The 25,475-nt window shown below is 36.0% G+C and overlaps 1 protein-coding gene across 2 annotated transcripts in view; it reads left to right on the top strand.

The window, feature by feature from the left end:
* Positions 1 to 25,475, top strand: part of CHN1 (chimerin 1) — a 196,247-nt gene that overhangs the window by 51,215 nt on the left and 119,557 nt on the right. The window contains exons 4-6 of one of the 2 annotated variants that reach the window (XM_081242992.1): positions 2,517 to 2,572; positions 17,850 to 17,881; positions 20,196 to 20,309. In XM_081242992.1, coding sequence (XP_081099118.1) covers positions 2,517 to 2,572; positions 17,850 to 17,881; positions 20,196 to 20,309 — 202 coding nt within the window. The remainder of the gene's footprint in view (positions 1 to 2,516; positions 2,573 to 17,849; positions 17,882 to 20,195; positions 20,310 to 25,475) is intronic. The other variant, XM_081242993.1, reaches the window with a different exon arrangement.

Genomic DNA, 25,475 nt, shown 5'->3' on the forward strand with positions numbered 1-25,475 from the left:
TTTTGATGGGTATTCCCTGAGTTCATATGTTATATTCAGTTATACAATATCCAAAGGCCCTCCCTTTATATATATTTTTATTAAAAATGAGTCTTAAAGATAGACTAACCGTTGGTAGCCAATAAGGAGGCATTTGTCTAAAAATTACTCCTCTCCATGAAATAGAACTATACTCTTTGAAACTCTGATTAAAACAAAGGGTGAAATTCTCACATGATGATATTTCACTCTTTTTTTCATACTGGCTTATCTTAATATTTGCTTGCTGAATAGGTAAATGCATTACTGGTGATAACCAGATACTACAGTATTTGTGCTTTGAATCAAAATCAACATTTTACTTTCTGTAGTAACTTTTAATGTCCTTCTTGACCACCATTCAGTTTTCATAATTCAGTTTCTATAGGTGACCCTACTTTCCAAAGCATTTGCTTGACAAAGGGAAACAATTGATCTTTTGAGAATTGCTGGTCAAAATAGAAATGTGAACTGAATTTTCACATCTTAGAGTTATAGTTACCAACTGGGAGGAATGGACCTGAAGCATGGACCTTTTTGCATATCATGATTTGGTTCTCTTGGGAGGATGGAGATTTACAAATATCTCTGAGTGGTACACATGTGCTCTCACTATCAGGGCCAGACAAATTTAGTTTCAGTGCTTTCTTTCTTCCCTTCCCCATCTCAAAATTATTCCCTTCATATCATCTCTTTAATCCATAAAAATATATTCACAGTAGTATTTTTGAAAAACTATGTTACGTCTCTTAGGGATTTTTGCAACCAGGAGGATAAGGCAAAGGAATACATTTCTCTCAGTAGATTTCAAACATTATTAAATGAGAAGTGTTTTGTTTATTTTTTGATTCTTAAACAGTAATGCTGTATCTTCTTAGCGCCTTTTAAATTATAGCATTACCATGTTGTTATGTTTTGGTGATGAACTGTAGATGCATCCTGGTACCCAAATATTATTGTAAAGAATTTTATGTATTAGTATCAGTCACCTACATATAATAATAGCTAATCTTTATTGAGTGTTTACCATGTGCCAGAGACTATTTTAAGTCTTTCACATATAGTGTTTAATCCTTTCAGTAATCTATGAAGTAGAAACTATTATTATCCCCATTTTCAAATAATGAAAGCCGAGGCTCAGTATGCATTGTTAGAGGCAGAGCCCCAGTGTTCAGACCCCAGGTGGTCTGGTTCAGGAGTTCAGATTTGCAACTGCAATACTCTTGTTGCTTTTACATAGCAATAAGGAACAGTGATGTGTGTCTGTTCTCAGTATATTTAGTGTATGTATACACACATATATACATATACATAGTCTAATTGTATATGTTTATATATGTCCCTATACTATATATGAATGAATATGATCAGAGGTGGAGTCTATATAATGACAGTTGAAATGTGAGCCATACATTGTCTAACAACCCCAGATGCTGGGTAGTTTGATGTTATATTGACCAAATGTCTATGTATTTAAATGTAGTATTTTTTTTTTTTTTTTTTTTTTCGGTACGTGGGCCTCTCACTGCTGTGGCCTCTCCCGTTGTGGAGCACAGGCTCCGGACGTGCAGGCTCAGCGGCCATGGCACACGGGCCCAGCCGCTCCGCGGCATGTGGGATCTTCCCAGACCAGGGCACGAACCCGTGTCCCCTGCATCGGCAGGCAGACTCTCAACCACTGCGCCACCAGGGAAGCCCTAAATGTAGTATTAAATTCAGTTATATGTGATTACATGTATAGAAATAGAAAACAGATTTTCTCCAGGAGATAAACTTAGACCTACATAAACACACTTTCTCTGATAACTACACGTTCTATTCATTTTTTCTTTATTTTAAGTCAAGAGCCTGAAGTGAGTCTTAGAAGGACATGGTATTGGTATAATTTTCACCAGTCCATTTTCAGATACCCTAAAAATTATCCTCTGGCAAGCTATTTAAGTGTCTGAATTCTCTCTTTTGCTGCATTTACTCTAGTTGAATAAGTGGTGGTAACTTTGGCTCAGAAATTTTGTTTCTAGGGGAGATTATCTTTGAAGATAGATGATCACAATATAAATAGGGGAGAAAAACAGTGTATGTGTTACATCTAGCCTATAAATCCTAATTTTAGTTTCAAGTTTGATACTTAATAATGTACTTTTAAAATATACAACTAGTATTTGTTTATAGCAGAGGCATGCTTTATGTAATATATCCACAAAAATTGGGGAAAATAAATGACCAGATTATGGAGAAGAGAGCCAAATATCCAATACTGGTTTTTTATAACACTTCTGTGGATTATGATTTTCTTATTTGTGTTTGCTCCTGGGCTTTCACTAAATTTAGTTTGGTTTACTTTCTTTGCTTCATAGCAAAAAATTTAATTTAATAACAAATAGGACCGTACCACAGTTTTCTTATGAACATAAAAAAAGCAGGCAGGTTTTGATTCCTAATATATTCAGATGTTCTACATAAGGGAAACTGACATGTTTTATTTTCTAACTTCCCAGTATATCAACTGCAACAAGAAGCCCCTCATCCTCGGAGAATTACCTGTACTAATGAGGTGGGTGTAATGAAACCATTACAACGAAATGTCTCTCAATCATTTATGTTTCCCAAACTTTGACCTTCCTCAGTGACATGGTTATTTGTGGGATTAACTTTTGATGCTACTTAGCATCATAAAATTGTAACTTGAATGCATTTTTCTTAACGTTCGTCTCACTTGAAATAACTACCACCTTTTAATGGACTGTTTGGAACACAGGGTAGAATAAGACAGGATAGTTTTAAGTGATGTTAGTATTCTTTTCAGTGAATTTGTACATTCTTCCACTTTTTAGTTTTATTCTTTACTTTTTAAAACAGAGTTGGAAGGCATCATCGTAGCATTATTGAAGTAATTTTTCCATTAAAAAACTATTTAAATCATGATTTTATAAAGCAAACGTCAAAAGCAAAATCACGGACAGTTCACCGAAAGAGATACGACATACATGACATGACAGTGTATGAAAAGATGTTCCGCTTCATTAATAATAGAAATGCAAATTAAAACACAGTGAAAATGTTCACTTTTCAGACTGGCAGAAGTTCGAAAACATAGACTATACTCCTTAGCTGGTAAACCTGTGAGAAAATAGGCATGCATATACTGCTGATGGGACTGTGAAATGCTACAACTTTATGAGAGTTTTGTAATATCTAACGTGCATTTACCCTTTGACCTACCAGTCCAAATTCTAGAGATTTACTCTGATGAATTGCCTATACAAATATGGAATAGCATGTGCTCAGAGTTTTTCATGGTAGGATTACTTGTAATAGCAGAATATTGGAAAAACTCTAAATGCTCATAGGCGACTGATTGAATAAATTATAATGCTAAAAAGAATAAGGAAGATTTATACGAGCTGATATGGAATGATTTCCATATGCAAAATGTATATATAGTAATTATGGTCCCTTTTTAGTAATAAAGAAGGGAAAATAAGAGAAAAATAAAGTTTATTTTTGCAAAAGAGAAACACAGGAGAGTTAACCCAGATACGCGTGAAATAGTTTTCCATAAGGACTGGGTGAGGAGCAATGTAGAGGGGATAAGGATGGAAGTGAGATTCCTCTGAGGGTGTGTTTTTATATAGTTTTGACTTTTGAACTATGCAAGTGTTTCACATATTCAAGTAACGAAATTAAATAAAAATGATTAAAAAAACCCTAAAATTGAATACAAATAGCAACAAATGAACCTAACAAATGCATAACATAATCACTCAAAATTAAGTAGTTTTAAAACATATTATTTTGGCTATACAAACATAGAAGGAAATAGTCTAAGGTCCATAACCTACAAAAAGATCTTTTAACTATAGTTATTAGATTTGTTATTGTTAGTGGTACTTGTTTAGAAGTTCTGCAGTTATTTTCTTGTATTATAGGATAGAGCAAATAAGTAATTAGATTGGATTTTAGGGAACAAAGGTTTTTAGGAGATATTAAGATGGAATGGGGGAAATTGAGAGGCACACTGTGGTATTGAATTTGAATTGGAGGTATTAATAAATACCTATGACATCACAGATTTTTAAAAATGTATTTTCCATCTCAGTTTATGGAAAGGGCTTAGAAGCAGTGATGCCCCAGTAAGAACGAATAAACCCAGTGCCCAAATTTTAGTTTCCAAATACTGCTTCCTACTAAAAGGAGCCAGTGCTCCTTAGGGAAATTCCTGATTGTAGAATATGGGGCAGAGAGGTCCAGGAACATCTTATGTCAGAAAGCAAGAAGGGCTCAAAAATGGATGAGGATGTGTCAAAAACACATAGGAGCCCACTTGAAGAGTTCCCCAAAGCAAAATTTGGGACAATTTGACATCAAAAAGAATAATGATAGTAATGAATTACAACACATTGAATGAAAAAAGAATGTGTAAGTCTATAATGATACTTACAAAAAACCCTATCCCAATACAAAGAGGGAAAAGAAAGGGGAGAAAATTGTTCTTTCCAGCACTAGTGCCTAAAAATGTAGAAAGAATGATAATGATTTGCACTGATAAAATTGAGTCAGGCAAGGATCATCACTAGACATTAAAACATTGAATAAAAGGTTGTAGGTAAACAGAATAATCACATGGTCTTGATTATTTATGAATTGCAAAGAGAAAAATACATCTTCATAGTGGAGGGGTCTAACAGTCACACCTTCAGTCAGCTGATCAAATCTACCATTACCTGCAATGGGACAGACTGACTCGTGTCTCCTAAATGATGCAATGAAACATATACAACATCATTTATGTAGTATTTCTGCCTAAAATGTTTAACTTAAATCTGTTTATGAAGTATAAGTCAGACCAATCCAGAATGTGTACATTCTATAAGACACAACTGTTCTGGGCTTTTAAATAATTTCATTTTCATAAAAGAAATAACAGTTGTGGGACCATTCTAAAGTAAAGGAGACTAAAGAGGCATGCCAACCAAATGCAATGCATGCACCTCGATAGAGTCCTGGTTTTATACACACACACACATATATATATATATATATATATATTTTTTTTTTTTTAAAGCTACACATTCTGGGTACAGTTGGAGAAATTTGTATGTGGACTATATATTAGGTAATATAAAGTCGTGGTAATTTTCTTGTGATATACTGTTGAAAAGAATTGCGTCTTCATTGTTTAAAAAAATATTGAAATGGATTTTGTTATTGTGACATCTGGTTTAAAAAAACATTGAATAACTCTGAAAGCACATAGTTAGTCACAGAGGAATGAATTTACAAAATTAGGCAGGGATTTCATGAGATTACCTTTTATTTATTTATTTTTGGCTGCATTGGGTCTTCGTTGCTACGTGCAGGCTTTTTCTAGTTGCGGTGAGCGAGAGGCTACTCTTCGTTGTGGTGTGTGGGCTTCTCATTGTGGTGGCTTCTCTTGTTGCAAAGCATGGGCTCTAGGCACTCAGGCTTCAGTAGTTGCAGCATGAGGGCTCAGTAGTTGTGGCTCCTGGGCTCTAGAGCACAGGCTCAGTAGTTGTGGCGCATGTGCTTAGTTGCTCCGAGGCATGTGGGATCATCCTGGACCAGGGCTCGAACCCATGTCCCCTGCATTGGCAGGCAGATTCTTAACCACTGCACCACCAGGGAAGTCCCAAGATTACCTTTTTTTTTTTTTTTCCCCCCTGCACCTACCTCCTTAACCATTCCTTCTCAATCCTGGAAGGGCATCAGAATCACCTCTAGATCCTTTAAAAAAATACATGTGTTCAGGCCCCTTCTTAGACCTTTTGAAGTATGATCTTTCGTAACGGAGCTCAGAAATCTGTATGTATAGGAAGCCCACAAATGATTCTGACCTACAGAGATGTTAAGTCAGCACACTTTTCTTTAAAATCTTTGAAAAAAGAGGATAGTTCATGCATGCCCTGGTATGGAGTAATCTCCTGGAGGGAGACCTGGAGTAGACTCAGCCCTCCCACAGGTGAGTCATCACCAGCTAGGTACTGAAGCTAGGTACTGAGGCAGCACAGAGACCAGACTCCATTTGGCCCTTTACTCATCTTTGAAGATTCTACTGTGTTGCCCACTGCTGCTGAGACTGGTATATGTTTAGCACTGCAAGTCTTTAGTTATGATATTGCAAAAAATAACATCTTGAAGATGTTTTGACACATAAATTTGACTTCTGAGTTATTCCTGAGAGAGTTAAAAATAAAGTTCCAAGGAGTTTCTGAGGAGATATTGTTCAACTAAGCTTCTACATTGCTGATTTTGCTTTAGGTAGTTACTTGTGCTACTACTTTATCTGCTTATTAGCAAATTGAAGTTTTTCTTCTTCATTCATCCTTGTCTGCTAGAAATGCTTGTCATTTTCCACCCGTACAGGTTCTGATGACTTCACTTTACTCATCCTCTCAAATATTCATCTTTGAACTAAGATGAGCTCTTTATTCATGGGCATAAAGAGAGATGATTAGTAGAAATGGACTTGTGTTTTTCCATTACATTTCTTAATCATGTCTTAGTTCACTATGATGATCCACCGTTTTCTCTGTTTCAGAGAACTATCAAAATTGTCAACTATCATGTATTGAGGGCTATGATTTGTATAGGACAAGTTTAGAAGCTTGAATACCAATAGTTTGTCAAAGGTCCTATTTCAGTGGAGTCATAGGATGTTTTAAGAGACCATCCAGTCCAACCTCTATACCATATCTCTGAGATAGCTTTGTGCCTTCCAGGGGAATTAATGACTTCGTTTGCAGCCATTCTGTCTTCCAAGAGCTCTAGCTGAAAGGTTTGTTTTTCAGCTGTATTAAATGCTCTCTCTCTGAACCTTCTAGTTTCAATTCTAGTTTTGTCCTTGGACTTTTGCAGAATCAGTCAAATCCTTCCCCACATAACAACCTTAGGAAACTTAAACTTCAACCTTCAGAAACTTGACGCTGCACCTAAATTTCTCTTCTCAAGCTACAAAATGAGTTACTCATAAGCATTGTTTTCCAGAATAGACATACCAATCACAACCAAATACGTTAGTGAGAGAGTTGGCAAAGACCTGAATCATAATCACTTGTCTGAAACTGGGTCCTTTCCTGTTTCCTTTCCCCTCTTCTAGTGCCAGTTCATTTAATTCTGTTCTGTTCCTGGCCTCTTAGAGAAACTTAACTTTACCTTTTATTTTATTTGATAAGAATACTGGTGAAAGAGAGCAGAATCTTCTAAGAGAGTTATCTAAAATAACTAGAAATTAATATTTCTGAAGGATGCTTTAAGCTGCAAAAGCCACCTTTAGTAAATGAGTGCACAAAGGCATCCTGCCAAGCATTTGGGGAGATCCATAACTGTTGCAGTGCTTTAAAGCAATTCTGTGATTAGTATTACAGAAAGATAATCTATCATGAAACTACATCATTAAAATAATCTCTGCCTTGTTTCTGTATTGAAAGTTCTCTGTTCACTTCAAGATGCTCTTAAAGATTTTTCTGAATCTAAAGGCTTTTGTAGGGAGTCTCTCCTCAATAATTATAAAGTGTTTCATGTTACTAATTTTATTTTTAATTTATTTTTTAAAATTTTAAACATTTTATCAAGAAGACACTTTTTTTTTATACAGCAGGTCCTTATTAGTCATCAGTTTTATACACATCAGTGTATACATGTTAATCCCAATCTCCCAATTCATCCCACCCCCACCCCCCCACCGCTTTCCCCCTTTGGTGTCCATATATTTGTTCTCTACATATGTGTCTCAGTTTCTGCCCTGCCAACCGGTTCATCTATACCATTTTTCTAGGTTCCACATATATGCGTTAATATACGATATTTCTTTTCTCTTTCTGAGTTACTTCACTCTGTATGACAGTCTCTAGATCTATCCATGTCTCAACAAATGACCCAATTTCGTTCCTTTTTATGGCTGAGTAACATTCCATTGTATATATGTGCCAAATCTTCTTTCTCCATTCGTCTGTTGATGGGCACTTAGGTTGCTTCCATGACCTGGCTGTTGTAAATAGTGCTGCAGTGACCATTGGGGTGCATGTGTCTTTTTGAATTATGGTTTTCTCTGGGTATATGCCCAGTAGTGGGATTGCTGGATCATATGGTAATTCTATTTTTAGATTTTTAAGGAACCTCCATACTGTTCTCCATAGTGGCTGTACCAATTTACATTCCCACCAACAGTGCAAGAGGGTTCCCTTTTCTCCATACCCTCTCTAGCATTTGTTGTTTGTAGACTTTCTGATGATGCCCATTCTAGCTGGTGTGAGGTGATACCTCATTGTAGTTTTGATTTGTATTTCTCTGATAATTAGTGATGTTGAGCAGCTTTTCATATGCTTCTTGGCCATCTGTATGTTTTCTTTGGAGAAATGTCTATTTAGGTCTTCTGCCCATTTTTGGATTGGGTTGTTTGTTTTTTTAATATTGAGCTGCATAAGCTGTTTATATATTTTGGAGATTAATCTTCTGTCCATTGATTCGTTTGCAAATATTTTCTCCCATTCTGAGGGTTGTCTTTTCGTCTTGTTTATGGTTTCCTTTGCTGTGCAAAAGCTTTGAAGTTTCATTACGTCCCATTTGTTTATTTTTGTTTTTATTTCCATTACTCTAGGAGTTGGATCAAAACAGATCTTGCTGTGATTTATGTCAAAGAGTATTCTTCCTATGTTTTCCTCTAAGAGTTTTATAGTGTCTGGTCTAACATTTAGGTCTTGATCCATTTGGAGTTTATTTTTGTGTATGGTGTTAGGGAGTGTTCTAATTTCATTCTTTTACATGTAGCTGTCCAGTTTTCCAAGCACTTGAAGAGACTGTCTTTTCTCCATTGTATATCCTTGCCTACTTTGTCATAGATTACTTGACCATAGGTACGTGGGTTTATCGCTGAGCTTTCTATCTTGTTCCATTGATGTATGTTTCTGTTTTTATGCCAATACCATATTGTCTTGATTACTGTAGCTTTGTAGTATAGTCTGAAGTCAGGGAGTCTGATTCCTCCAGCTCCATCTTTTTTCCTTCAACACTGCTTTGGCTATTCGGGGTCTTTAGTGTCTCCATACAAATTTTAAGATTTTTTGTTCTAGTTCCGTAAAACATGCCATTGGTAGTTTGATAGGGATTGCATTGAATCTGTAGATTGTTTTGCATAGTATAGTCATTTTCACAATATTGATTCTTCCAATCCAAGAATATGGTATATCTCTCCATCTGTTGGTATCATCTTTAATTTCTTTCATCTTAAAGAAAGAAATGTCTTATAGTTTTCTGTGTCTTATAGTTTTCTGCATACAGGTCTTTTGTCTTCCTAGGAAGGTTTATTCCTAGGTATTTTATTCTTTTTGTTGCAGTGGTAAATGGGAGTGTTTCCTTAATTTCTCTTTCAGATTTTTCATCATTAGTGTATAGGAATGCCAGAGATTTCTGTGCATTAATTTTGTATTCTGCAACTTTACCAAATTCATTGATTAGCTCTAGGAGTTTTCTGGTGGCATCTTTAAGATTCTCTAGGTATAGTATCATGTCATCTTCAAACAGTGACAGTTTTTCTTTTCCAATTTTTATTCCTTTTTCTTCTCTGACTGCCGTGGCTATGACTTCCAAAACTATGTTGAATAATAATGGTGAGAGTGGACATCCTTGTCTTGTTCCTGACCTTAGAGGAAATGCTATCAGTTTTTCTCCATTGAGAATGATGTTTGCTCTGGGTTTGTCGTATATGGCCTTTATGATGTTGAGGTAGGTTCCCTCTATGCCCACTTTCTGTAGAGTTTTTATCATAAATCTGTGTTGTATTTTGTCAAAAGCTTTTTCTGCATCTATTGAGATGATCATATGGTTTTTATTCTTCAATTTGTTAATATGGTGTATCACATTGATTGACTTCGCGTATATTGAAGAATCCTTGCATCCCTGGGATAAATCCCACTTGATCATGGTGTATGATCCTTTTAATGTGTTGTTGGATTCTGTTTGCTAGTATTTTGTTGAGGATTTTTGCATCTATATTTATCAGTGATATTGGTGTGTAATTTTCTTTTTTTGTAGTATCTTTGTCTGGTTTTGGTATCAGGGTGATGGTGGCCTCCTAGAATGAGTTTGGGAGTGTTCCTTCCTCTGTAATTTTTTGGAAGATTTTGAGAAGGATGGGTGTTAGCTCTTCTCTAAATATATTTGTTTGATAGAATTGACCTGTGAAGCCATCTGGTCCTGGACTTTTGTTTGTTGGAAGATTTTTAATCACAGTTTCAATTTCATTACTCATGATTGGTCTGTTCATATTTTCTATTTCTTCCTGGTTCAGTCTTGGAAGCCTATGCCTTTCTAAGAATTTGTCCATTTCTTCCAGGTTGTCCATTTTATTGGCATAGAGTTGCTTGTAGTAGTCTCTTAGGATGCTTTGTATTTCTGCGGTGTCTGTTGTAACTTCTCCTTTTTCATTTCTAATTTTTATTGACTTGAGTCCTCTTCCTCTTTTTCTTGATGAGTCTGGCAAATGTTTTATCAATTTTGTTTATCTTCTCAAAGAACTGGCTTTTAGTTTTATTGATCTTTGCTATTGTTTTCTTTGTTTCTATTTCATTTATTTCTGCTCTGATCTTTATGATTTCTTTCCTTCTGCTAACTTTGGGTTTTGTTTGTTTTTCTTTCTCTAGTTCCTTTAGGTGTAAGGTTAGATTGTTTATTTGAGATTTTTCTTCTTTCTTGAGGTAGGCTTGTATAGCTATAAATTTCCCTCTTAGAATTGCTTTTGCTGCATCCCATAGGTTTAGGATCGTCGTGTTTTCATTGTCATTCGTCTCTAGGTATTTTTTGATTTCCTCTTTGATTTCTTCAGTGATCTCTTGATTATTTAGTAACGTATTGTTTAGCCTCCATGTGTTTGTGCTTTTTACGTTTTTTTCCCTTTAATTCATTTCTAATCTCATAGCGTTGTGGTCAGAAAAGATGCTTGATGTGATTTCAATTTTCTTAAATTTACTGAGCCTTGATTTGTGACCCAAGATGTGACATATCCTGCAGAATGTTCCATGTGCGCTTGAGAAGAAAGTGTAATCTGCTGTTTTTGGATGGAATGTCCTATAAATATCAATTAAATCTATCTGATCTACTGTGTTGTTTAAAACTTCTGTTTCCTTATTTATTTGCATTTTGGGTGATCTGTCCATTGGTGTAAGTGAGGTGTTAAAGTCCCCCACTATTATTGTTGCTGTTGATTTCCTCTTTTATAGCCGTTAGCAGTTGCCTTATGTATTGAGGTGCTCCTATGTTGGGTGCATATATATTTATAATTGTTATATCTTCTTCTTGGATTGATCCCTTGATCATTACGCAGTGTCCTTCCTTGTCTCTTGTAATAGTCTTTATTTTTATTTTATTTTTTTTGCGGTATGCGGGCCTCTCACTGTTGTGGCCTCTCCCGTTGCGGAGCACAAGCTCCGGTGGCACAGGTTCAGCGGCCACGGCTCATGGGCCCAGCCGCTCTGCGGCATGTGGGATCTTCCCGGACCAGGGCACGAACCCATGTCCCCTGCATCGGCAGGTGGACTCTCAACCACTGCGCCACCAGGGAAGCCCTTACAGTCTTTATTTTAAAGTCTATTTTATCTGATATGAGTATTGCTACTCCAGCTTTCTTTTGATTTCCATTTGCATGGAATATCTTTTTCCATCCCTGGACTTTCTGTCTGTATGTGTCCCTAGGTCTGAAGTGGGTCTCTTGTAGACAGCATATATATGGGTCTTGTTTTTGTATCCATTCAGCCAGTCTGTGTCTTTTGGTTGGAGCATTTAATCCATTCACGTTTAAGGTAATTATCGATATGTATGTTCCTTTGACCATTTTCTTAATTGTTTGGGGTTTGTTTTTTTAGGTCCTTTTCTTCTCTTGTGTTTCCCAGTTAGAGAAGTTCCTTTAGCATTTGTTGTAGAGCTGGTTTGGTGGTGCTGAATTCTCTTAGGTTTTGCTTGTCTGTAAAGCTTTTGATTTCTCCATCAAATCTAAATGAGATCCTTGCCAGGTAGAGTAATCTTGGTTGTAGTTTCTTCCCTTTCAACACTTTAAGTATATCATGGCAGTCCCTTCTGGCTTGTAGAGTTTCTGCTGAGAAATCAGCTGTTAACCTTATGGGAGTTCCCTTGTATGTTATTTTTTCATTTTTCCCTTGCTGCTTTCAGTAATTTTTCTTTGTCTTTAATTTTTGTCAATTTGATTACTATGTGTCTCAGCGTGTTTCTCCTTGGGTTTATCCTGTATGGGACTCTCTGTGCTTCCTGGGCTTGGGTGGCTATTTCCTTTCCCATGTTAGGGAAGTTTTCACCTATAATCTCTTCAAATATTTTCTTGGGTCCTTTCTCTCTCTCTTCTTCTGGGACCCGTATAATGCGAATGTTGTTGCATTTATGTTGTCCCAGAGTCTCTTAGGCTGTCTTCATTTCTTTTCATTCTTTTTTATTTATTCTGTTCCTCAGAAGTGAATTCCACCATTCTGTCTTCGAGGTCACTTATCAGTTCTTCTGCCTCAGTTATTCTGCTATTGATTCCTTCTAGTGTATTTTTCATATCAGTTATTGTATTGCTCATCTCTGTTTGTTTGTTCTTCTAGGTCTTTGTTAAACATTTCTTGCATCTCCTTGATCTGTGCCTCCATTCTTTTTCCGAGGTCCTGGATCATCTTCACTATCATTATTCTGAAATCTTTTTCTGGAAGGTTGCCTATCTCCACTTCAGTTAGTTGTTTTTCTGGGGTTTTATTTTGTTCCTTCATCTGGTACATAGTCCTCTGCCTTTTCATCTTGTCTGTCTTTTCTGTGAATGTGGTTTTTGTTCCACAGGCTGCAGGATTGTAGTTCTTTGCTTCTGCTGTCTGCCCCTCTGGTGGATTAGGCTATCTAAGAGGCTTGTCACCTTTATTTTTATTTAGGAGTTTTTTGTTCTCCTCATTTCCCCTTTTTTCTACTCATGATATGCTATCATAAAAGAAATGTTACCTACTAAATATAGAAAATTAGGGAAACCAAAGCATATAATTCAGCACAAGTACTAATGTAAAATCATGTCTTACTTAGTCATATTGACTTCAACCAGTTTTAGTCTGAAAAAAGTTCATTGACTGTTATTATGCACTTTAAAAACTTAGAAATAAGCGTATTAATGTTTATATACACATAGCATATTTTTATTATTGCATATAACATTTAAATTCCCAGTTTGATCTATTTGCAAGTAAACTAGTTTGGGATCATTCATAAACATTATTTGTATGATTTCAATTGAATCAATTTCAAATTGGTTGTAAGGTGGTCATATTACTGACTAATACTTTATTTTGATTATTAGTGTAATGCTGCACTGTCTGTGAGTTTGAAAAGACTGTTCCAAGTCAGTACTTAAATAATGATATCTAAGACATCTAAATGCTGTAGTTGGGGAGGAGAAACTTCTCTACCCTCTTAAGTTCACTGTCTGGGGCCTACAAATTAAACTTACAAAAGAGACATTAACAGGAGAAAAGATTTATTTCATATGCATATGGGTAAGGAGGGGCTCACAGCAGGCAAATAAAAGCCCCAAAGAGGCAGTTACACCCAGGGGCTTTTATGCCATTTTAATAAAGGGTGTTAAGAGACAAAGGAAAAGGGAGTCTGGGCTTCTGAGGGAGGTGGTAAATTGTGGGAAGGTGATTAGGAAATGTATAGTAAATAAGGGTTGTTTAGTAAGGGTTATTATGCAGATTCAAGTCATCTTGGGTGTCTCTGAAGTCCTTCTGTTCTCCTCCTTCTGTTTTGGGAGAGGAGGACACATTTACAAGGGGAAATTAAATCTGTGCCCTACTTTTAGGCTGAAATGGGGAGGGCAGATAGCTCCTCCTGTGTTTGCTCTTTCTTAATTGCCTTCAGCTCAAAATAATCCTTATGCTAAAGTGGCATATCTTGGGGTGGCATATTCTGATCCCCTTCACTATCTAGATATGAGAAAAAAATTATTTTAAATTTGAGTTTTATTTGACATTTCTGTTATAAAAATGCAGAAAAGGTATAATTGGTGTGTGAATTTTATTTTGGACTTACTGCTATTGTAACAGTACTGTATTAATCAACAGTGTTTACTTAATTTCTTTTAATTCAAGATTCTTTTGGGTAAAGGAAAATAATTATTCAGCAATATAAGGCCAAAATCAATTATGTCATCAAGATGATTACTTAGGTAATCAATGGAAACATATTGTGGACTAATGCAGGACTATCAAATAAATAATCAGTATTTGTTTGGGGTTGTAACACTATTACTGAACCAAACTTGGGTCCACTCACCCGCATAGCAAAGGCAACTTATTGACACTGGGTTGTGGTGAAGAGAAGTACATTTATGGCATGGCTAAGCAAATAGAACGGGCACCTCATGGTCAAAAGTACCGAACTCGCTGATGGCTTTCAGGGAAGGGCTTTTAAAGACAGCATTTTGGGTGAGTGCTGCACGGTGCATGGCTTTCTTCTCATTGGCTGGTGGTGAGGTTATGGGGTGGTGTTTCAAGAATTTTAATCATCACCCCTCTGGTTCCAGTCAGTCTAGGGTTTACGTGCTTGTGGTCAGCACATAGTCGCCATCCTCCATCTGTGTATGGGTCTTAGTTCCTGCAGAACAACTCAAAAATATATGTCAGATTGTTGTGTATACCCTTTGAGGAGGAACTAGGACTCTATTGCTGAACTATGTTTGTTGACTGCTTTTCCTCTGCATTTCTTCACATCCCTAATTAGTAACTGCTTGAGTCTGTTCCTTGGAACTCAGGAGAGGGCCTGGGAGACTGAAGCCTTTTTCTACAAACAAGAAATAGGGGTTATCGAGAGGCTTTTGTACCTGGGAGGACCCTGCTCAGTTTCAGCACCATTGGGCTGCCACACCACTTGGGGCCACCACCAGCCCCTCAGCTTTCACTGCTTGTCCAGGATTTTCATCAATGAGTAGAGTGTATTCAAGAACTTTCCTCTTTTTACCTCAGTCTCATAGGCCTGATAAAGTATTTTACCTTCAACCACCTGCAAAGATCTCGTGATTTGACGGAAAGGCCATGATCTCCTCTTTTCAAAATGTTGGGGGCCCCCATTCTAATGTGTCTGAGACTCCACTGTTAGGTTGTATGGAAGTTAATCTTGATTTCTGTTTTTTTAAAGGTGACGTTCTTTATTAAAAAATTTTTTTTACAGACACTACTAAAGTCCCTTTTTTGCTTTTCCCTTGGGCCCCTCAGTTCAGTTACCTCCCAGCTTCCTATAGGTACCATTTGAATATTTTTCCGGATATCTCTCTATGCTATAAATATATATTATTGCATGTGCATGTGCTTTTCCTAAGTGGTGTCATACTGTATTACTTATTTTATAGCTTATAACTATACTATTCAATAGTTTGTCTTGGTGACCTCTTCATGTTAGTTCCTGTAGTTCTACATCATTCCTTAAAACCATGCATGTTATGCTATAAAGCAGTTTAGTTATTCCCCTATTGGTATATATTTACTTCCATTTTTAAAATGACTGTGAACAGTGCTTCAGTGAACATTCTTATATATGTTTTCATGTGTACATGTGTGAGTGTTCCTCTACAGTAAATACTGAGGGTTTGCACATTTTTAGTTTGAATAGACACTGCAAAATTGTTCTTCCGGATAACATTTCACCATATAATACAGTAGAACTGTAAATTAATTATTTAAGACCTAAACATTGAATTTTTTTCTCAAAAGCAAAAGTTTGCTTTCAAACAAAAGTAGATGCATGACCCTACTCTAATAAGCTCTGGACCTAAAAATAGAATAGCCATCCTCTGTAGCTATAGGGACCAACTGGTATATTTTTAGTACACTGAGTTTTATGAGCAGAGAAATTATGCAACAAGACCAAATCAGGTGGAATTTACTTTGAGAATATAAATAACCTGACTAGAATGTCAGCAGACAACAGAAGATTCCTAAAGGGTAAAGTATTATTTAAATATAATGTTCAGGAAGAGGTAAAATCGTGTCTCTCCTACAGAAATGAAGATGAACATGTGTTAAAAATGTATTTTCTCACCACAAGAAGAGAGAAGCCCGTGAGCTGCAACGAAGACTCGACACAGCCGCCCCCTGCCATAAAAATGTATTTTCTCATGTGATATGAGGAAACCAGGCAGATGTTAATAATCAGTTCAAAGGGAAAAGTCAAAATAGCATATATTTATAGGAATTCAAGGAATGTTGAGATGAATTGTAGTTAAAAACAAAACCTGTTTTTCCCCTGAGAAGGGGTAGGGAAGAAGTCAATAAAATCACTACCACACAGGAAAAGTGTGTGTGTGTGTGTGTGTGTGTGTGTGTGTGTGTGTGTGTGTGTATCAGTTACCTACATCTTATAGAGTTCCAAATAGCTCAAAGACAATGATCTGGGCTACATAAGCCAGCAGTGTATGCTATATATCATGCATTTCATTGAAATACAAAATTTATTTATCCAAGACGAATAAATATCTCAAGTTTGCTGAAACAGTACCAGACCTTGATGACCTGTGGATAGGTAACCTAGACTTGGTAGTCAGGCTCTGTGTAGAGGTGAAGGGAAGACAGTCACTGAAAGGATAGACTTTGAGTTTAGCTTTGGGAACTGCCATATTTAACTAATTCAGATGAGTCAGTGTCAAATAGACAAAGAGTTTGGGCCTTCTTGCTATTCCTGAGTAAGAATCCCAGTTTTACCTTAGGCTCTACCAAGAAACCTTGAACAAGTTCTCTAACCTCTCTGATTCTCAGTTTTCTTCCATCAATAAAATGAGAATGATAATACTGTCTTAATGAGGATGCAGTAGGATAATTCATCTCATTGTGAGGATTAAATGATCTCCAAATGTAATTATAGCACAAAGCACAAACTCAATAAATGTAGTCCATGGTGTCACCCAGGTACCTCCTCGGGAAAGCTTATTCCATTCCTGTCAGGACCCAGTTTACATGTCATCTCAGAGAGGCCTTTCCTGACTATCCAACTTAAATACCTCGTTAGTCCTCACTTTTCTGTTACTCATTCTTATTTTCATTACAGCCCTTATCACTACTTCCTATTTTCTTGTTTGTTTTATTTCTTTAAACTTATTTATTGTCTGTCTCTCATCATTAGAAAGTCTCAAAAGAGTAATCACTATTTTTGTCATGTTACAGGTAGGACAATGCTTATCACTTATTTGCCACTAAATAAATGTTTCTTGAATGAACAGGGCAAATATTTTAAGTCTACCCCTAGTAAAAGTTCCTTAGAATCTATTCTCCTGGACCTTTCTTTAGGTATAGTGAGCACACCAGCCATGAAAAGCTAGGGGAGATAAACTGTGGTGAGGGAATAGCTGGTGGGAGAACAGAAGGGCAAGATTATATGGAGATGTTAACAGAATGGAGAATATGGTGTAACAGGAAGGGAGAGGATGGGAGAGAAAGCCACAATCTGTTCTGACACAATCGTGGCATTAAGTTTTTGGATGTTTCATTTTACCTTTTGGATAAAGTGATGTAAGTATTTTTTCAGATTCATAAAATCCTAGAAATGAAAGATAATTTAGTCTGACTCTTTTTACACACACAGTGTTTTATAGATAAGAAAAAGGTCTGAGAGATGAAGTGACCAGTCCAAATGGCACAGTCAATCTGCTGATAGGACTGGAACCCCAGACTCTGATTTTTCTAATCTTATTCTAATTCTTTTTCTTAATATATGCTTTAGTTTGTCACATATTCAGAATGTTGAGTTATGTTCTGAACATTTCCATTTTTACAAATATCCTTTTTTCTCTTTCCCAATAGGTAGAAAATAGACCAAAGTATTACGGAAGAGAGTAAGTATGGATTATCAGAAAACATTTTGTAGATTGGAATGTATAAGAGAGACAGGTAAATGGATGCTTTTAGTAAAAAAATAAAAGCAAGAGGAAGGAGGTATTCAAGTTTGAATGAGTTAAATTATTTTTCTGATTGTAAATGTTGTAGTTGGTGAAAATATAGAAAATAAAGATAAGTGTAGAGAAGAAAATAGCATGGGAAAATGTGTACGTGATAATGTTAAAATAAAGATGCAAGCCATATATGTAAATAAATAATGCTAGATGTATGTATATGAGGAAAAGTATATATTTGATTGTATGTGTTTATTAAGCATATAGATACATATACATACATGTATGCATGTAATAAGGTATGGGTGGTTTATTCTACATTTATACTTTTATTTTCCAAATTTTCTGTAAGTAAATTCATGCTACCCAGAAATACCTAATGTTAATAGTTTGAAGTATTATCTTCTGAAGATCTATTTTCTTAATGGTTTTTAGAAAATTGAGTTATTATACATATACTTTTTGTAGCCTGATTTTTCCATTTAATATTAATAATGAGCATTTTTCTCTTTTATGAAAAATGTAATAATTTTTAAAGTCCTTAATTCTTCTGATTATTAAAAAAAAAAGAAATATAACCCTTCAAGGAAAGGAATAAAAATCACCTATAATCCCATCATTCCCCAAATAAAATCATTTGTTTTTCATGGCTGAAGATCATATCAGATAAACAATAATGTATATAACAAATATTTTTAAATTATCTAAAATTCTGTTTAAGTTTTCAGGACTCTTATGAGTAGAACCTAGGTACTTAGGAGTTGAGGGGAGCCACTGGTGTTCTTTATGGTTATACCATAATTTAGTCATTTCTCTGCTTTTGGCATATAGGTTGACTTTAAACGGTAGTATTAAAAGTAACACCATAAGAAATATCTTAGTGCATTAATCTTTTTCTGGGGCGGAAATTTTGGGTCAGCTGGTCTGAATAGTTTTAAGAGTCTTTAAATACCACCATCAAGTTTTGTTCCAAAATTTGTTTCCTTGAATGAGATTTTCTTCTGAATTAATTGGATTTTTAAAAACAAGGAGATATTAAATTTTACTAACTTTATTAGTTGGTGTCATGTAAACTTAAAATAATATACCAATATGCTAATCTAATATATGTGTTATTACCACAGATAGGTTACTATCTTCTTACTCCTACAGAATCAGAGTGGACCTGGTTCTGAAAGATTGAGGAATTTAAGGACATAAGAAATTCTAGGAGCCCATTGTTAAACCTCCTTGTTCTAATTGTCATGATTTCAGCATATGTACTACAAACTGCTTTAAGACTTAAATTGAGAAAGACCGAACTTTTCCCATGAGAAAAATTTCAAAAAGTTGCCACTTGAACCCTCGTAAAGTCCTTAAATTATTAAGGTGCTATTTCAGGGCCTTTTCAAAATATCATTCCAAATTCAAGGGACTGTTGGGTTTTTTGTACCTTTAAAAGCTACGGTCTCATGTGAGCAGTTGTTCAATTCAGTTTTCTTTGAGTTAATGAAAGGACATAATATTTGTGTAGGTTCTTTATAAATTGTACATCACCATACGAATATAAGGTGGTTTTATATTTTTAATATTAATCATTAGTTACCATGGATGTTTTTTAATTTTTCAGTGTTTTATGTCAGAATGTTATAGGTGAATCTACTGTGTTTGTATAAGGAGTGTGTTATTTTTGTTTACTCTTCTTCCTCCTTTTTTCTCTGTTAATCAAAAATAGGGTTTTAACAGGGAGTGAAAGCAAGTATTACAGTTGTTTGCTTTTGGCTTGAGTATGCAGTGATGCAGATTATGCACATTATTGAGCAATCATGCCAATTAAGGGCAACCCAGGGTACCTGGAAAATTGCCAACTTAGACTCTGAGCCAAAATTTTTGGAGCAATGCCACTGGTGTGAAGAAAGGAAGTGGGACACATTGCTGAGTGTTTTTTAGCATGTCCATATGGTCAGGCAGCTACATAAGAAGGGAATTGTCCTCTTGAGACAGGTGGTTGGTCTTCCGTAGATGGATGTGAATTTTGATTCCGTGATTGTTAAATGGATTGGAGAGCTACTTCGGTGCTGTTCTTGGCACCACAGAGAAGCTGGCCCCGGGCCAGGCCCAGAGAAACACAAGCATAGTTAAACCCAACTGCTCCCCTTCAATTTTATGGCAGCACTTTGTCTAGAAATCAACAAGAGAAGGTGGGAGGTTTTGTTTTATCTTGTTTTATTGAAAAAGGTGGAAAGCATGCAGTTTCTGAATTGACTTTGTTTCTTAGGTTTCATGGCATGATCTCCCGAGAAGCGGCAGACCAGCTCTTGAGTGTAGCTGAGGGGAGCTACCTCATTCGGGAGAGCCAGCGTCAGCCAGGAACCTACACTTTGGCTTTAAGGTTGGTCATGGACCTGTGATTATAACTGTGCCTCATTTAAAACCCTCTTAATAGAGGGCTTTAAATTTTAAAAGCATCCAGCATGTAATTGAATTGGTTCTTGTTTTCTTGGGACCTAATTACCATTTTAATAGCTTTGAGACTCTTAAAAAGTTCCTCATGAATGGTAGACTCAGTAATTAAGAACTGAAAAACTTTTAAGGCATTTTTATTGTAGCTGCTTTCTTCTATTTCATCTTACCCATTCCCTCCCATCTGTCCTGCTGTATCAGCTCCCATCTATTTCTTGAATAAGGAAAGGAACTAAAGAGAAGAGACCTTTGTACCTCGTAAAATTAAAGCCGATGTCATTTCTCTTGGGCTGGCTTTTGGTTCAAGCAGCTTTCCTTGGGAACTCCTGGCTCTTTCCTATCTACTGAACTTTGCCTAGCATTTTGGCTGTTCTTAGCTTACAGCACAGTGGCCAGAAACAAGTATTTCCATTAACCCTGCAATAATAACAGAGCAATAATACAATAGCATGCTTATCCATTGGGCTAACCTCCTGCCAGGACTCTAACCTCATTTAATCTTCACAGCAGGTCAAGGATGTGTGTACAATTTCTATCTCCACTTTACAGATACGGAAACAGAGGACCTAGAGGTTGAGTTACTTGGCCAAGGTTATACATTTAATAATTTGTGTAGCTGGTATTCACACCCAGACAATTTGGCTTTAGAGTCTATGCTCTTAATCACTCTACATTGCTGCCTCTCTAGAGGCTTGGAATAATTATCTATCGTCTTTGTTCATTCCTTCATTTGTTCATTCATGCATTCATTTATGCATTGTTTGGGAAAGATTTAAAAGTAGAAACTTTGAAGAAAGAGGTCAAAGAAATAACATTTCTTTTGGTAGCCACAGAGAGAGAAGAGAAAGCTAATATTATTGCTTAGGACTCTGATATGACCACGTCCAACTCCTTCTCCAATCACTTATGCCTAGGTGAGTGAGCAGGGACTGTTCTTACTCCCATCCACCAGATTTATTATTAATCTTTCTGGCAAAAGAATGGTATAATTCAGTATTTCCTCATGCTGAATTCTGAATCAATAGCATACTTGGACAATAGAGCTTGTTAACAGGAGTTCATGGAAATCTGCTTTTATGGAAAATTATAAAGCGTAAATCCCCTTTCAGTTACTTAATTATGTTGCTTTTTCAGGTTTAAATTTTGGTATATAGGGGAAAAAGTCTGGGCTGAGAATTTAAATACCTACTCATTTTGCCACTAAATGAGCTAGACGACTAATTTGGAGCAAATCACAGGTATTCTTGAAGCCAGCTGCTTCATCTTTCTATTCCTAACATTTTATAATTCTAGGATTCTACAATACCACATATCCAAATAGATGGTCATCTGAGTGTCTGGGGTAGATAAGCCTTGATGTGCAGGCTAGTGGGCCAAAATAAGCAAGAAGGAGGTGGGGTGAAAGGAAAGAAAGTAATCTGTATACTCTCTTCCTTTTCCCTTTGTTGCCGTCTCTCCACCTTCTTCTGAGATCACTGGAATTTTAACTCAGTTTCACCTCATTGCAAAGTTCAGGTACTTTCTATTCTACATCGCCTCATAATGTGGTTTTCACGCTGTTTTTTACTGAATAACACCAGCAAATGCCCTAGGGCCAAGGATTCAGTGTGGAGAAAAGTAGCACCCAGATCTTCCAAATTCTTCCTCATTCCCACCCTCTCACCCTCTCTCATGCTACTCATGACTTCATAATCACTCACCGTCCACTTTGGCCCAGGAAATCCTAGAATTGGATTGAAGAATAGAGCAACATGGGATTGATGACAGTGCTTTTAATGTATAGGTCTGGGGTAACACGCAGCTTTCCTTTTGTTTTTGAAAATCATCATAAAGTTTTTACATGGAAAAGAAATAGTAAAAGGGCTTGTAGTGGAGGTAGGGAATTTGTGAGTTATGCATCGTGAGTAATGTACATGCTGAAATATGATTTTCTTTGTTTTGAACTAGCTGTATGGCAGGGAAGTGTTAAACAGAATGTGAAATAGAAGTTGTATTGATATATCTATTAATCTTATCTGATATTCCCCATTTCAACTAATGATTCTCCCAGTTAACGTCAGTCTGTTTTTAACAGAATGCATGATCCACTGGGGTAGGGAGGCAGTTTGAATTTACAGCCATCAGTGTTTATTATGCATTTACTGTGTTAAACAAAGGCGCTAAAATTAGGAATAAGTCCTTGATTTCAAGTTGTTCCATAGTCACCTCAACCTCACAATATGTCCAAAACCGAATTCATCAGTTTTCCTCCCAAATATGCTGTAACACCTGTATCCCTTTAATAGCTGGTGACACTGTTATTTAGCCAGTTCACAAGACCGAAAGCAAGACATCATTTTTCTTTTCTCTTAGTTCTGTTTTAAGATGTTTGTAGGCCTGGCCTTATTCATTTAGAGGCCTCCATATCAAACACTATATCCCATATCAAATATATATATTTTGCTGTTAACTTCGCTTTTTAAAATATAAATTGCTTTTGAAATTAACTTTAGATTTCCTTTTATGTTTTGGAGCCACACCTTTTTGTTCATATTTTATACCTTTTCATAGACTCTGGAAAGCCCAAGGTACTGTACCTATATTATCTAATGGTTAAAAGAACTTTTTCTTCTTGCTCATCTCACACAGCCAAGCCCAACAATCTTTTATTTCTTAAGTAATTTTCAAAATTTCCCCTTCTTTTCAATCAAGCCACCTCCTGGATTAGTTTCATTAGGAATTTACCTGTATCCAGCCTTATCCCCTCTAATGTATCTTCCATGGTATCATGAGTGATCAATCTTAAAATCTGATGCAGTGATCTGCAAAGTTGTAATGTTGAGTAGGACACAAGGTTTCAAAGGCCACACCTCCCTCTGTCACTGGCATCTCCCCCATACCTGGGGAAGCCTAACCTTTACTGATGATCTTTGTGTATAATGTGAGGTATCAGTTCGGCAAGGATGTATTGTATGTGTGGTGTCACAGTATCAATTTTTTGCAGTCAGCAAGGAGATTTTCATTGCATGGCATGGAAGGTCGTCTGTGGTTGACATCTCACTTTCTTCTTCACCATCATCTTCTCTTACACGCCATCTCAGCCTGAATTTCTGGCCAGGCCTTGTCCTGCTTTTCTGCCTTGCCCATGTGGACCCCTTGGTTCAGAAAAAATGATTGTCACTCAAAGTCTTTTATACAATGAAACACTAGACAGACATCCACATAGTTGGAGTGTGCAGTTGAAGATAAGATGCTCTCCCAGGCACTAGATTATACCTCATGAAGCATGAAGTGTTTCCTATGACTTCGGGATTTTCTGTATGTTGATTTTGATAACATTTGTATTAGTTATAGTTTAATGAGGTATCATGGCATGTATTAGCTGCAAGTAACCTAAAATAAGAAGTTTTGTAGAAAACATTTTTCTTTGTATGATTTTCATAGTTTTAGAATTAATTCTTAAAAAAAATTTTTTTATGTCATTCTATAGTTTTTCTCACTAGAAGGAAAAATTGTTCAGTGTTGTACATATGGAGTGACAAGTGAAAAAGATAGGACTGTGCATGTTTTGTATTATCCTTTTAATTAAATGTTAAGTGTATACAAAAGAATAGTTATAAGAAATATAAAATTATTAAATATCATGATACTATAACTGTAGGTTTATTCATCATAAATTATTTCCTGAATTTTCCAAATTGTTTTTCCTCTGAGCTTCTCACTTCCTGACTTTCATCTCTCTGAACTTCAATTTGGACATTTTCTATTGACCTGTCTTCCAGTCCACTAGTCCTTTATTCTGCTCTTTTTGATCAGCTGTAAATCCATTCATTGAGTTCCTAATTTCATATACTGTGTTATTCAGTTCCAGAATTTCCATTTACTTTTTTTTTTAAGATTCTAATCCTCTGATGAAATCGTTTCCTGCATTTTCTCCATCTTTTCCTATATATTCTTGAACTATAACCTATCAAAACTGTTGTTCACTATAAGTAACTGTTAGAATTACGTAAGCACCCCATGAATTCTTGGAAATAGTGAAATAAGAAGGTGAAAAGACTAGTGGAGAGCTAGTGTAAGTGATCATGTGAAATGACCTTTTAAATATGTGGTATCTGTTTTCTCATTGCCACCACTGTACCTGATAAGAATCTGGTTCTTATCAGATAAAAATCTGGTTTTCTTTTCCTGTTTTAAAAGAAAGAAGAAGGTTGGAGTGAGGAGGGAAAATGGATACCAGTTACACAGTATAGCACAGGTAACTGCATCATCAAAAACAACAGCACATCATCCCAAAATATTTACTTTGTAGCTGTGAAAATAGGAATTTTCTTCACATGGTAGAAACCATAGCAAAATCAAATAAAAGAGAACCTGTTATAAAAGAGAACCCATACAGATTGCAAACATCAATAAGAAATAATATTACATATGATTTAGGAGCTTTTATTGAGCTTTTGAATTCTGCCAGATATTATCCAATGGGTCAAAAAGGAAGACATTTAAGCTGCCTCATAAAGGTAGAATATAGGTTTGCCAGGTAGAGGATAGGATGTGATTATAAAAAAACGAGCATTTTGGGAAGAAGAAAAAGCCAAGGAAGGAATATATAGAACAGCATGGAACATTTGGTGTATGGCAGGCTGCTAGGACTCGGGGGTGCAGGAAGCTTTAGCAGTAAGTATGCCAGGAAAGGCTGGTATTTCATGCTTAAGAATTTGGACTTTATCTGTAGGAAATGGGAGTCACTGAAGACTTTTAATAGAAGAGAGTAATGGTTGAACATTTGTAATTTTAAAAGATTATTGTGGGAGCAATAAGAATAAATAAGTGGATTGGGTGGTGGGAATTAAGTTTTACCAGAATTATTTGATAATTAATTTAGTTAAGTAGTTTTCCTTGGGCAATGGAAAAGTGATCTTCAAAAGAGATTCTAGATACCTTATTGATTTTAAAGGGTTCCCTTTGAGGAGAAATGTTAACTCCAAATTTGGCAACCCTAGGGACATTTCTGTTGAGTCTGACTCATTTTAGCTTCTCTAAACTTGGAGAAGAGCAAGATGACACACGTGTAAGAGTCTTGATAGTCTCCAAGTCCTGTGTTTAGATATTCCAG

This window comes from Mesoplodon bidens, assembly GCF_964165515.1.
Source record: "Mesoplodon bidens genome assembly, chromosome: 8".
Taxonomy (NCBI): domain Eukaryota; kingdom Metazoa; phylum Chordata; class Mammalia; order Artiodactyla; family Ziphiidae; genus Mesoplodon; species Mesoplodon bidens.